Source organism: Lissotriton vulgaris, chromosome 5 (assembly GCF_964263255.1).
Source record: "Lissotriton vulgaris chromosome 5, aLisVul1.2, whole genome shotgun sequence".
In the NCBI taxonomy this organism is placed as follows: Eukaryota; Metazoa; Chordata; class Amphibia; order Caudata; family Salamandridae; genus Lissotriton; species Lissotriton vulgaris.
This window is the reverse complement of record NC_141693.1, coordinates 899,148,042-899,160,854: the sequence shown is the minus strand read 5'-3', so window position 1 is coordinate 899,160,854 and position 12,813 is coordinate 899,148,042. Positions and strand designations below refer to the sequence as shown.

The following is a 12,813-nucleotide window of genomic DNA, read 5'->3' as shown; positions in this document are numbered from 1 at the left end:
CAAGGGGTGCTGGTAAGGGCAAAAGGGCGCACCCTGAACTGAAAGTGAGTGTGGTCTACCGTAAACCGCAGGGTGCACCAATGAGCAGGCAGGATGGGAATGTGAAAATCGGCGTTCTGCAAGTCCAACACTACCATCCAGTCTCCTGGGTCTAGGGCAGACCAGATCTGAGCCAGAGTGAGCATCCTGAACTTTTCCGTTTTGAGGAAGTATTTGAGGGCCCGCACATCTACGATAGGGTGCAGGACCTTTTCCTTCATTGGGACCACATAGTAGTGGGAATAACAACCACAGCCTACTTCTGGCAACGGAATCCCCTCTATGGCTCCCTTGGCCAAGATAGTCATGACTTCCTCCTAAAGCAGTCAGGCGATCCTCCATCAGCCAGTCATAAGTTGGAGTCATGGAGGGAGAGGTAGTCTCGAAGGGGAGGGAGTAGCCCCTTTGGATTTTCTGAAAAACCCACCTGTCTGACGTGATGTTTTGCCAGTGGTGGATGTGATGGCTGATCCTGCCACCAACTGGTCGCCCATGATCTTCAAGGGCCAGACTAGGAGGGTTTGGAGGCTGAGCTGAGGGTGGGGGAGAGGAGGGCTGGGAGTTTGATGACCCGACCTCTCGCCCCCGACCCACAGGGTCAGAACGAGCTGTGGCCACTGCCACACAGAGGTTGCTGAACTTGTGCGGTATTGTAGTTGGGGTATGGAAAGCCCCGTCCATAGCCATGCAAGGGACAAAAACGCAGATGGGGGATGTGTGGTCCGAGAGGCCCAAGGACTTGGCTGTAGCATGCGTGTCTTTAAAGCACTCCAGGTACACGTCTGCATTGTCTCCAAAGACAAAGTTGCCATCAAAGCGCATGTCCATGAGGGAAGCCTGGACATCCCCAGAAAAGCCAGAAGTTCTGAGCCAGGCATGGTGTTGAATGGCCACCTTTGATGAAATTGCCCAGTGAGTTTGTGGTGTATACCCCACAACAAATGGTGAACTTTGCTGCATCTCTCCAGTTTGATGGGAGGGGATGGCCCAGGCCTCCTCTGGGACCTGTGGCAGCACTTGCTCAACAATTTCCCACAGGGAGTGGAATTGATGGGTCGCTTCTGCTCGAAGAGCAAGGTCTTGAGGAGCCCTCTGAAGGTGAGTAGGTCTTGGGTCTGCCGTAGGTGTGTCGGCATGGTGTTCCAGGTCTTGGCGACGAGGTAAGCGAAGGATCTGCCCCCGGAGGTCTTTTGTTGGATGCGGGGGACCGTGGCGAGGGCGAGGGCGAGGTTAGCGGAGCGGAGCTGGCGGTTGGGGGAGTAGAAGTTGAGTCTGCTGTTCAGGTAGGCTGGTCTGGCGTTGTGGAGTGCTTTGTGTGCGTGGGTGAGGAGTTTAAGGGGATCCTCTTGTAAACGGGGAGCCCATGCAGGTCTCTCAGGTGGGGGGTGATGTGGTTGCGGCGGGGCACGTTGAGGATCAGTCGGGCGGAGGCGTTTTGGATACGTTGTAGTCGACGCAGGTGTTTGGCTTGGATTACTGCGTAGAGTGCATTGCCGTAGTCTAGCCTGCTGCTGACGAGGGCCTGCGTCACCATTCTTCTTGTTTCAGTCGGAATCCACTTGTAGATCCTGCGGAGCATGCGGAGGGTGTTGTAGCAGGAAGAGGAGACGGCGTTCACCTGCTTGGCCATGGGGAGAGAGGAGTCGAGGACGTATCCTAGGTTGCGTGCTTGGTAGGTGGTTATCAGCCACCAAGAGTCGTCCCAGGCTGAGGGGGTGGGTCCGAGGATGAGGACCTACGTTTTGTTCGAGTTCAATTCCAGACGGCTGCTCTTCATCCAGTCGGAGACGGCCTTCATGACTTCGTGGAGGTTGGTTTTGGTGGTGTACGGGTCCTTGGTGAGGGAGAGGATGAGCTGGGTGTCGTTGGCGTAGGAGATGTTAAGGTCGTGATGGCGGGCCACTTGTGCGAGGAGGGCCACGTAGATGTTGAACAGTGTCGGGCTGAGGGATGAACTCTGGGAGACGCCGCAGATGATGTCAGTGGCTTTGGAACGAAGGGTGGGAGGCGGACTCTCAGGGTTCTGCCGGAGAAAAAGGACGTGGTCCAGTCGAGGGCCTGCTCTTGGATTCCGGCTTCTTGGAGGCAGGGTTTTAGAGTGCAGTGGCAGACCGTGTCAAAGGCAGCTGACAGGTCCAGGAGGATGAGGGCTGATGTTTCGCCGTTGTAGAGTTGGCGCCTGATGTCGTCTGTGGCGGCGAAGAGGGCTGTCTATGTGCTGTGGTTTCGTCTGAATCCGGATTGGGACGGGTCCAAGATGTTGTCTTCGAGGTGGCGGGCCAGCTACGTGTTGACGATTTTCTCGATGACCTTCGCCGGGAACGGGAGCAGGGAGATGGGCTGGAAGTTCTTGAGGTCCTTGGGGTCCGCCTTGGGCTTCCTGAGGAGGGTGTTGATTTTGTCGTGCTTCCAGCTTTCCGGGAATGTCGCTGTTTCAAAGGAGATGTTGATGACCTTCCGTAGTTGGGGTGCGATGGCTGCATCGGCTTTGTTGAACACGTGGTGTGGGCATGGGTCTGACCGTGATCATGAATGGATGGAGTTCATGACCTTGCGTGTCTCGTCGTCGTTGACGTTGAACCAGGAGGTCAGACAGTTGGTGCGGGTGGTGTTCGTAGCGGTCGGGTCTAGTGTTGTCGGGGTGGTAATGTTGTTGAAGCGGTCAGCAATCTTACGGTGGAAAAAGGTGGCCAGTGAATTGCACAGTTCTTGTGAGGGCGGGATGTCGTTGGTGTTGACACTGGGGTTGGAGAGTTCCTTTACGATGTTGAAGAGCTCTTTGCTGTTGTGTGCGTTGTTATCCAGGCGGTCTTTGAAGGAAGATCTCTTGGTTTGTCTAAAGAGGTGGTGATGTCTTCGAGTGGCGTCCTTGTGGGCTGCGCGGCTGTCTGGTGTGCGTTCGTGGAGCCATTTCTTCTACAGTTTCCGGCAGGAGCACTTGGGGGTCAGGACCTCGACGGTGAACCGGGTGGCTTTCTTGCTGGCGTGGTTGATGAAGGGTTTCTTGATCGGTGCGAGGTTGTTGGTGCAGTCTTCGATCCACTGCCTGAGGTTGCGGGCGGTGGCGTCTGTCGGTGGGGTCGGCTGGTGGGTTCTGGGCAAAGGTGGTGGTCAGCTGATCTTCGGTGATTTTGATCCAGGAGCGACGGGGCAGTTGTTGAGTGCGGTGGCGCGTGGTTGGTTTCTTGAAGGTGAAATGGAGCAGCGGATTTGCGCTAACTGGAGTCATCACGCCGAGCTGGTGCCTATATAGGAGATGCAGACGTCAAGACGACGTCACGGGGAACTGACCGATGCCACCTATCGGCAAGCAGGGGTATTGCTAAAAAATATCTTCCAGATCTAATCTCACACCTTGGAAATTCAAAGTTAAGGAATCTGCAGATAGATTTCTCTATCAGATACGGGTGGCTAGGGCATGCTTTCATTCTATGTAATGTGGTGAGAAGCTCAGAGTAGGGGTGCAGTTTGCACAATTCACTAGGCAAAGGACTCTATCCTTCCTGGAGCATTATGCATGGATGGTGTGTGTACATGTATGGTCTGTGTGCTTTATGTGTGCTGACTGAAGAATGTTGGAGTCCATTTGGACCTTCTGCGAGTATGTGACCCAAGATAGCATTCTCTCCTTCAAGATGGCTATCTTTGTCCATGCTAGCCTGCATGTTCCTTTGCTCTGGAGACTCTCCCAGATATCTAATCTGTAGAGAGGACAGGAGAAACTACATGCCCTTTCTTGGTTATTGTGGGTTCTGTTCAGCTCAAATAAAACACCTTGCTCTGCCATCAGCTTTTGGTGCTGTGGTTCACAACACATTGCTAGGTGCTCAGATGCTGCAGGTTAAAATTAAACAAAATCACCTTTTAAAATCCGAACAGGTCTGACTGCTGACCAAACCAAGTGCAGGGCTATACCCTGAAAGTTTGGTATCACACTGGGCACATGCAGAAATTATTTTACATCCACTTCCTGGATAAGCATAGGGAGATGCGCTTTATGTCAGGTCTTTAAGACTTGACTCCCTTATTGAAATCAATAGTTGCTTACGCGGAAATCCTTGAAGCAAATAACTTTTTCTGAAAAAAGTCGGCATAAGAGTTTCATGCCAAAGATGAGGCAAATTGTGCGAATCCGGAGTTTTAGTCTTTTGGCCAAGTGAGTATGTGAAGCGAAACATGATCACTACAGAGACTATGGAAATTTGTTCTGCAGGCGCAGAATAGAGGAGTATAATATCAAAATAAGATGTCTCCAAGAGACCAGGTGTAAGTTTCCATGTACAAATGTTTATGTATATTTAAGCAAAATTGTTGCCTTGAGTGCAGAAAATGCATAACAAATGCATGAACAACTTTAATTTAGCATTTTAGGACTAAATGTTTTAGTAAATGTTGAATCACATAATTTAGAATATGCAAATCTTACCGGACATTTTCTGGCTTCAGTTTATCTAGCACCAATTCTATTAAATCTGGTCTAAATTCTTCGAGTAAATATTCAGCAGCAAGTACTTCCTCAAGAGGGTAATACTGTAAGAAATAAAGAATATGTTGACATCATCACTGAACAATGGCTGTCAGCCAAGTGACCAGAGAGGTTTACAGAAAACATTTGTATAAAAATCTTTTTTAAATAAATTTAGTTCAGCAAAATATTAGTTTGAACTTGCAGTACAATGGAACACTGACAAGTCATAATAGCAAATATTAAAAAAGAACATTATTTACTATCTGCCATTGTGGCTTGAATTGAGAACTAAGGTCCTTGACACAAGGGTTTCTAAAAGGAGGTTACAGTTTGAAACAATTCTGTCAATGCCTCTTAAAGCATTCTTCCATAATGTCATAATTACTTTCAATGACAGTTTACTTACCTTTGATAACACTCTTTCTGCTGGGTACTCTCTAACCCAAGCGTCTCCAACCAGTCAATCGCGAGCTATCAGTAACTCACAGACACCTTCAGAGTACCTCACAAACTTTAGTTCATTTTTAAATAACCACAGGATCAAATTTTCATTTTAAAGTTAAGTGAAGGCTGTGTTTATTTTACCTTATAATCTTCAGGCTGCAGAGAGCAGAGACTGACAGTGAGTAACGCTGGAGTCAGATTTATGACCCAGGGTGCAGACGTTAAGAACGTAAGCACTGAGATATTTAAATCTTAAATAAAAGTTCTCTGAATTCAATATTGGAATTGAAGAGCAAAATTATGTTTCTGAATGGTTTTAAATGGGAGAAAATGAAAATGATGAGTTAACTTAATGATTAAGTTAACACTTCATTTTAATTTTCTCTCATTTCAAATTGCAGGATTCTTTCTCCCAGTGTCCAGTAGAGACAGTGCCATATTTATAACTGAAAAATACAGTCATTTGTTTTAATGGGAGGATTTTTAAAATGACTGTATTTTTCTGTTATAAATATGGCACCATGTCTATGCACAGTGTGTGCTGTTTGTAAATGCAACACTTTGAAAGGGGGGAAAATTTAAATGATGATTTTTATAAATCCATATTGCCAAAGGTAACTCTTCAGTTAATTTTTCTCCCATTTCAAAGTGTTGCATGTACATGAAGGAGGCATTTGGTCCCAGTGGGTGGTAGACACTGTCATATTTATAACTGAAAAATGCAGTCATTTTTAAAGTGGGAGAAATTTAATGTGCCGAAGAATGTTCTATAGTGAACATTTTTGCAGAACATTTTTCTAAACTTTACATTTCTCTTATCTACAAAAAAAATGTGTGTTTGTTATAAATATAACGGTGCCACATATGGCGAAATAGTACATCCTTTGTCAAAAGTAAATACGACACAGGTTCTCTTTCACCCATACACATATATCCCCAAAAACCACACTCATTGACACACGGCAGCCTTGTCAAAGTCCCCTAAGTGGAAGTATTTTGCTTAAACCATAATATCTGGCTCTATTGACATTAGGCTTAAAGAAATTGAAGCTGGACATAGGGGTGTCTGGTGACACTGCGCGCCTGTAGCTCCCAATGATTCTTACTGATCAGAAGTAGCTCTCACTACAGAAAAAGTTAGAGACCCCCTGATCTTACCGCACATTTTTTAGCCGTAGAATAGCCCCACGAGCCAGACTAGATCTGGGAGATTTAAACAGCATTAGTACCTCGCACCGGTAGGTGGAGTCATGTGGCTCTGCTTTGAGTTTGCACCGCCCTGCAATCGACAATGGAGCTGCATATAAATGCAATCCCTGCATGTAGATGTCAGTTTCTTTCTGAACTCTGCCCGTGCCCTCAGACAAGGAGCCCAACCATAATCAGAGGTAACAGTGTGCATATCTTTAATTTGGGATCTTTTTAGATGGGGGAAAAAGAAACCAAAAAGTCATGCAGGACCCAACAGGTGATGAGCCCTTCCATTCGGACCTCTGTCAAGAAATTAGTGTTCCATTAACGTGTGTATGGACGCCCACTCTAGCATGGAAGTGTCAGAGACAGGAACTCTGTATGCAACTGCAGTGGAAGCAGCCTTGGCCCGGGTTAAATGGGCCCTGAACTCTTCCGGATACTGCTTCTTGGCAGTGCTTAGTAAATCATGAGGCAGATAGCTAACCACATTAACAAAGAAGTCTTTTCTGCTCTGTCCTACCTTTCTTTGCCCTAGAGAACACCCACAAAGAGCTGATAGTCTGTCTGGTGGTCCTGGTACAATCGATGTAAAAGCATAAAGCTTTTTAAGGGTCCAGACAATGGAGTTTCTCATCCTCTTTCGAGGGGTGAGGCAGGGCAAAGAACATTGAGACAGTGATGGATTGCCCAATGTGAAGGGCAGTCACATTTTTAGGCAGAAAGGCCGCCTTGGTCTTTAGTACTACTTTGTCTGGGGAAAAGGTGGTGTAAGGCGGCTATACTGAGATAGCTTGGAGATCACTCATACATGAAACAGTATTCAGAATTAGGAGATGTAGGGGACAGCTATGCATGGGTTTGAATGGCATGCACAAGAGGAAAATGAGAACCAAATTGAGATCTCACTGTGGCATCAAAAGGGGTTGGGTGAAACAATTCAGTCAAACTTTGCAGAACCCTCATCACAATTGCGGATTTAAACATGAAAGGCTGTAAACCTAAAAAGACCGAAAGGGACAACAAGTAACCTTCAATAGTGCCCTCTGCAAGACCTTGCTGTGCCTGGGATAAAACAAATAAAACATTTGAAACTTTGGGAAGTGGATCAGTGTTGTGGGTGCAAAGCCAGGCTACAAAGTTGTACCAAAGATGTTCGGAGGTTCGGCGTCCTCTGGAGCCAGTCATCAAAGTAGGGGAAGACTGGTACCCCTGACTATCGTAGATGTCAAGTGACCAACACCATTACTTTTGCGAAAACCCGAGGATCACTGGTGAGACCGAAGCGGGGACACTGAACTGAAAATGCTCCTTGCCCACTGTGAACTGCAGGTAGCAGCTGTGGGCCTGCCTGCAGGATGGGGATGTGAAAATACGTGTTCTGCAGGCCTAAAGCCATCGCTGAGCATGAGAGTCTTGAATTAGCCCCAACTCAGGAAGGCGATTGGATGGCAGAGACCTAAAAAAGGACAACGGCTTCTATCCTTTTTCAGCACAAGTGTTATATTCTCAGGTAAGGCCCAGGTAGAGAAGCAGCTAATTTCTTACATTGTCCTCACAACAACATTTCAGCCGTGAACTTCTGCAACTATATGAGTGCACAACAATGTTGGATTAATGTCTCTGAAACTAAACTTCAAACAACATTATCACAATGACCTGAACATTATGTACAAGATCTCTTTCTGCACTATATACAAACATCATCTCTATCTTCATCCACAGGGCAACAGGGCTATCCACATATCCGTAACATAACTAATTTATACACACATCGCAAGGCTGCTTTCTATTAAAAAAGATGAGCATCTAAACAGATTAGTAGAGGAGGAATTCAGCTGACCTACACGCTGAGACTTCACCACATAGCAGTCTGACCATCTCGTGAGGGGTGTCCAGTTCATGATTTAGACGGGGTCCTTCCTTCATCAGGTAATGGGGTTGGATTGTCAATTGGGGGAATTCTTGGCTCCACACCTACACACTCTAGGTACACTTAATTAGGGTTCGGATAGTAGGAGTATGCTCGATTACTACCTTGTTTTACATGACTGCATATATACACTGTTTTAGCACCATGGTAGAACTATATCTACTACTTACGCTTTTGGTGCTTGTAATCACCTTTATCTGCTTCTGTCTATTAATCATTGCAGCACAAGTATTTTATACAAGAATATCGTTGGTTCAATAAACTTATTGAAAACGTCCCACTGTGTATTCTTTGTATACTTCAATGAGAATACGTGATCAAAAGGGAATGAGCGTAAAGTTCTGCACTGTTTCCACGATCCCAGAGGGGTCAGGGTTGCCCGAAAATAATTGGCTCCCTGATCAGGGTAGGGGGGCTTAAGGTGTCACTGTGAGCTAGCTAGTCTATAGACCAACATATCCTGCGGGGGTGTCCGGAATCAGTTTAGGCACCAAGCCCCTAGTTTATGTTGTCCAACAAACGTGATGATCCTACGGATTAGTAGGAACAACATGACACAAGGAAGTGGCGGGAGTAACACCCAGTTCATACTTTTGAGGCTGTAACCCTCTGAATGGCTCAGCTGGCCAAAAGGACCAGCACTTCATCCTGCAGAATGGGCATGTGCTCCTTAATTAGCGTGCTGATGGGGTGGTAGGTGCAGCAGAGTAGAAAGAACTAGCCGGATCTAGCCTCGTTAGGCAATTAGAGGACCAATGCCCCTGAAGTGACATCTTGCCACCCTTGGAGAAAAGGTCTGATGCTGTCTCCTACAGTGAGTGTGTGTGTGTGTCTGTCTGTCTGTCTGTTTGTCTCTCGAAAAGAAAACACTAAAGTGGTTTTACGGTTGTGTTTCGGAGAGGGGGAGCAAGACTAACCCACATTCTGTCCCATATGCCCTGAAAGTGGGAGCTGCAGAATGGCTGAGCAGGTTGTTATGCCAGTGGTGGGGTCTGTCAATACTGAAAACCCTTGGCATATACATAAAAGGGGCAAAACTGTTGCGGTACATGCCTAGTAGGGGCACACAGCTCCAGAGAATGCACTGAAGCACAACTGTCCTTAATGTGTTCCACTGAAGAAGTGACAGTATTCAAATGACGTGTCCATTAAGGATGCCAGACATCCTCTGAGAAGCCCACAGACCTCATCCAGGCATGGCACTGAAGCACCACATTCATACCCACAGCCTGACCTAAGTAACTGGTTGTGTCCATGCCACAAAAATACATATTGCAGTGTTCTAGCAGTTCTGTATGGTTTGGGCTAATGACGTCCATAGGGCCTCCGGAACTACCAGCAGGAATCGACATGTCATATCCCACAAAGTATGGTTTTAACGACCCAGGAGGCAAATTATATCTTCAGATCCTAAAGTAAGGCTGGCTGAAGAGAACATGCACTTAGGAATCACTCGGCTCATGGGTGCCTGTACTTCTAAACTCTCCAACGTATGATATTGAGTCAGGATGTGAGTTTTGCACAGTGGTGCTTTGTTGTAAAGATCTCCCTGCCTAATGGTTTTGATCAAGTGAGTATCGGTAAGGGAGGCCTTGTTAAATGGAAGGAGAGCTTCAGTAGAAGCCTGGCCAGGCCGGAGAACCTCCATTAGGACACGGTCATTTATATGCATGGCAACGAGCTGCAGGTCAAGGACCTCCATGGTCCCTCGCTCAAGTATAGCAAAAGAGGCACTCTAATCCGAAGACAAGTCCAGTGTCTGGGGAGGTGTTCAGACCACTAGTTTCCTGTAATTCTGCATAATAATTTTACTCTTCTTAAAGTGGGTCAAATTTGCCCACTTTGTCATAGTTACGGTTGTCAGAAATATAGCCAGAGAATTGGTGTAAAGTATGAGTTCTGCCACGTGGTAAAAGCAATGTCAGAAGGTTAGGCTACTGGCTGTGTTCTGAGATTGGAACACGACCTTGGTCGAGATGAGACCAGTTCAGAGTCCAAAAAAACTACAGGAGGTTGAGCATCTTCCAGTACCAGCTTCACCAATGTTAAGGGAACCGGCACATAGAGTAGCGACAGAACAGAATTCGGCACAGAAGCTGGTGAATTACCTAAAGTGGGCTTAAGAGGCACAAACAGCATAGAGGGCGAACCAGCCTGCGGGACCTCGGCTGGAGGCCTTCTTAGTGGTGTTAATGTGCAGGTGAATGATTGCAATGCACTGGAAAACAAGCAAACGTCCTGGTGTTTCAAGCTGGCAGGTAATGACTGTTAAATGTGACAGGGCTGAAGCCACTGCACTTGGTCGGGAAGAGGTGCATGAGTTAGAAAAACACCCCATTGCAGCCTCTTGGGACTATCTCTTCACCGCTCTTCAGGTTACGCCTGACAGCAGTGCCACCTTAGACTAATAAGACCATTCACAACACCGGACTAAAGAGATAATTAAAAATCAGAGCTCTGCCCCCACACAATCTCCTCCCTATCCGCCTTCTTTCCCTTTCCCCCTTCTGCTCCTCCTATGGATGCCTCTCTCTGCCATATGGTCACAGAATAGTGTGTGGTGGGTAGTGGGCAAACTAACCCCCCCAGCCTGATTGCTCTGCATCACTGTTAGGACTGTTGGCATACTGTACCGTAAAAGAGCACCCCATGTCCCTTAGGTCCTAATGCACAAGTTACTTAACTTCGGTAACGATATATCTGTAAGAAACAGTGGTTAGTGTTAGATTTCTTACCTTAGAATATCCCCAGGCGTCAGACTGGATCCGCAAAGTTTTGTGTAGCAGTACCCATGCGCGTCGGTAGGAGTCGTCTGCGGCTCCGCGTTAGTCGCCGTGATCGCCGGGATGACGTCGGAGTACTTAGACGCCGCCCTCACGCTCTGACGTCAGTCCTTGTACATAGCTTTTCGCGCCAGGAACGCAGAGCCATGCCAGAGACCGACACTGGTGCCATAAAAACTAGGGCCTTCAAAGGGGAAATACCTTAACCCTAGATATCAGTTCCCATAACGGAGAGGATGGGTGGGGCGGTAAGGAATCTAACACCAACTACTGTTTCTTACAAATATATCGTTACCGAAGGTAAGTAACTTGTGCATCTGAAAGAAACAGGTTAGTGTTAGTTTTAGATTCCTTACCTTAGATGTCCTGCAAGGGGACTCCCCGATTAAGGGCAGTAGTAGCCGCCGAGGCAGAGTCGAATGGGCCCGCAGCCCAACAGGGGGCTCCTTTCTAGCCAAGGAGTAACAGACCTTGATACACAACACGACCCACAGAGAGATGGTTTGTTTGTGCACCGCCTGTCCCTTCTTCGTGCCCACGTAGACAACAAAGAGCTGGTCGTCCACCCGGAACTGGCGTGTTCGATCAAGGTAGAAGGAGAACACACGTTTTGGGTCCAGACGGTGGAGCCTTTCTTCCTCCTTCGAAGGATGCAGAGGCGGAAAGAAGGTGGACAAGGTGATAGACTGCCCGATGTGAAAGGCCGTAACCACCTTGGGCAGAAAAAAAGGACGAGTTTTTAAAACAACTTTGTCCGGATAGGCAGAAAGGAAAGGAGGCTTAGAAGATAGAGCCTGGAGCTCACTCACTCTCCTGGCAGAGGTGATGGCAACCAGGAATGCAGTCTTAAGAGTCAGAAGACGAAGTAGGCAATTGTGCAGTGGCTCGAAAGGAGCGCACATCAGATAGGTTAGAACAAGGTTCAAGTCCCACTGAGGCATCACGAAAGGAACAGGAGGAAACGTGTGTGATGCCATTCAAGAATCTATTTACAATGGGGGACTTAAAAAGAGAAGGCTGATCAGGAAGCCTCAAGAAGGCTGAAATGGCAGAGAGGTAGCCCTTAAGAGTGCCCAGTGCAGAGCCCTGCTGGGCAAGAGAAAGGAGGTAGAGGCCTTTGCTGTGCACCATGCCACAAATTTGTTCCACCTGCAGGCGTATATCGATTTTGTGGAGGGACGCCTGGCTGCCAGAATCACATCAAAGACTTTAGGAGGCAAGTCAAATGGCCTCAACTGCCGCCGCTTAATCTCCACGCATGGAGGTGGAGGCTGGACAGGTTCGGGTGGAGGACTGTCCCCTGCCGCTGCGACAGAAGGTCCTCCTGAAGAGGCAGATGAATCGGGGGATCGACTGACATGCTGAGTAGCTCGGGATACCAGTATCTTCGTGCCCAGTCTGGAGCCACAAGGATGACTCGGGCCTGGTCGCGCCTGATTTTCTAGGGCACTCTGGGCAGAAGTGGTATAGGCGGAAAGGCGTACAACAGACCGCAGCTCCCCTCTCGACGAAAAGAGTCTCCGAGCGAGTGCCGCCTTGGAAATTCCAACGCGCAGAACTGATGACATTGCGTTCTCTAACGGTGGCGAATAGATCTAACGAAGGCTCTCCCCACTGCTGAAAGAGGCCTTGCGCCACGTCCGAGTTCAGACGCCATTCGTGATCCATCATGCACCGGCGGCTGAGTTCATATGCCCTGGCGTTCAGGGAACATGCCAGGTGTTGAACCTCCAGGGAAACGCCCTGGTGTTCCAGCCAATGCCAGCGGTGCAGAGCCTCCTGACAAAGGGTCCACGACCCAACCCCGCCCTGTTTGTTGCAGTACCACATGGCAGGTGTTGTCCGTTAATACCTGCACTACACTTCCCCGGACAGAGGGAAGGAATGCCTTCAGTGCAAGCCGGATCTCCCGCAGCTCCAAAAGGATGATGTGGAGCCGGGACTCCGCCGGAGAC

The 12,813-nt window shown here is 48.0% G+C and overlaps 1 protein-coding gene across 2 annotated transcripts in view; it reads right to left on the bottom strand.

Moving 5' to 3' along the window:
• IDE (insulin degrading enzyme) overlaps positions 1-12,813 on the bottom strand; it is a 996,582-nt gene that overhangs the window by 626,535 nt on the left and 357,234 nt on the right. For both annotated transcript variants that reach the window (XM_086922493.1, XM_086922494.1), the window contains exon 10: positions 4,466-4,569. In XM_086922493.1, coding sequence (XP_086778619.1) covers positions 4,466-4,569 — 104 coding nt within the window. The remainder of the gene's footprint in view (positions 1-4,465; positions 4,570-12,813) is intronic.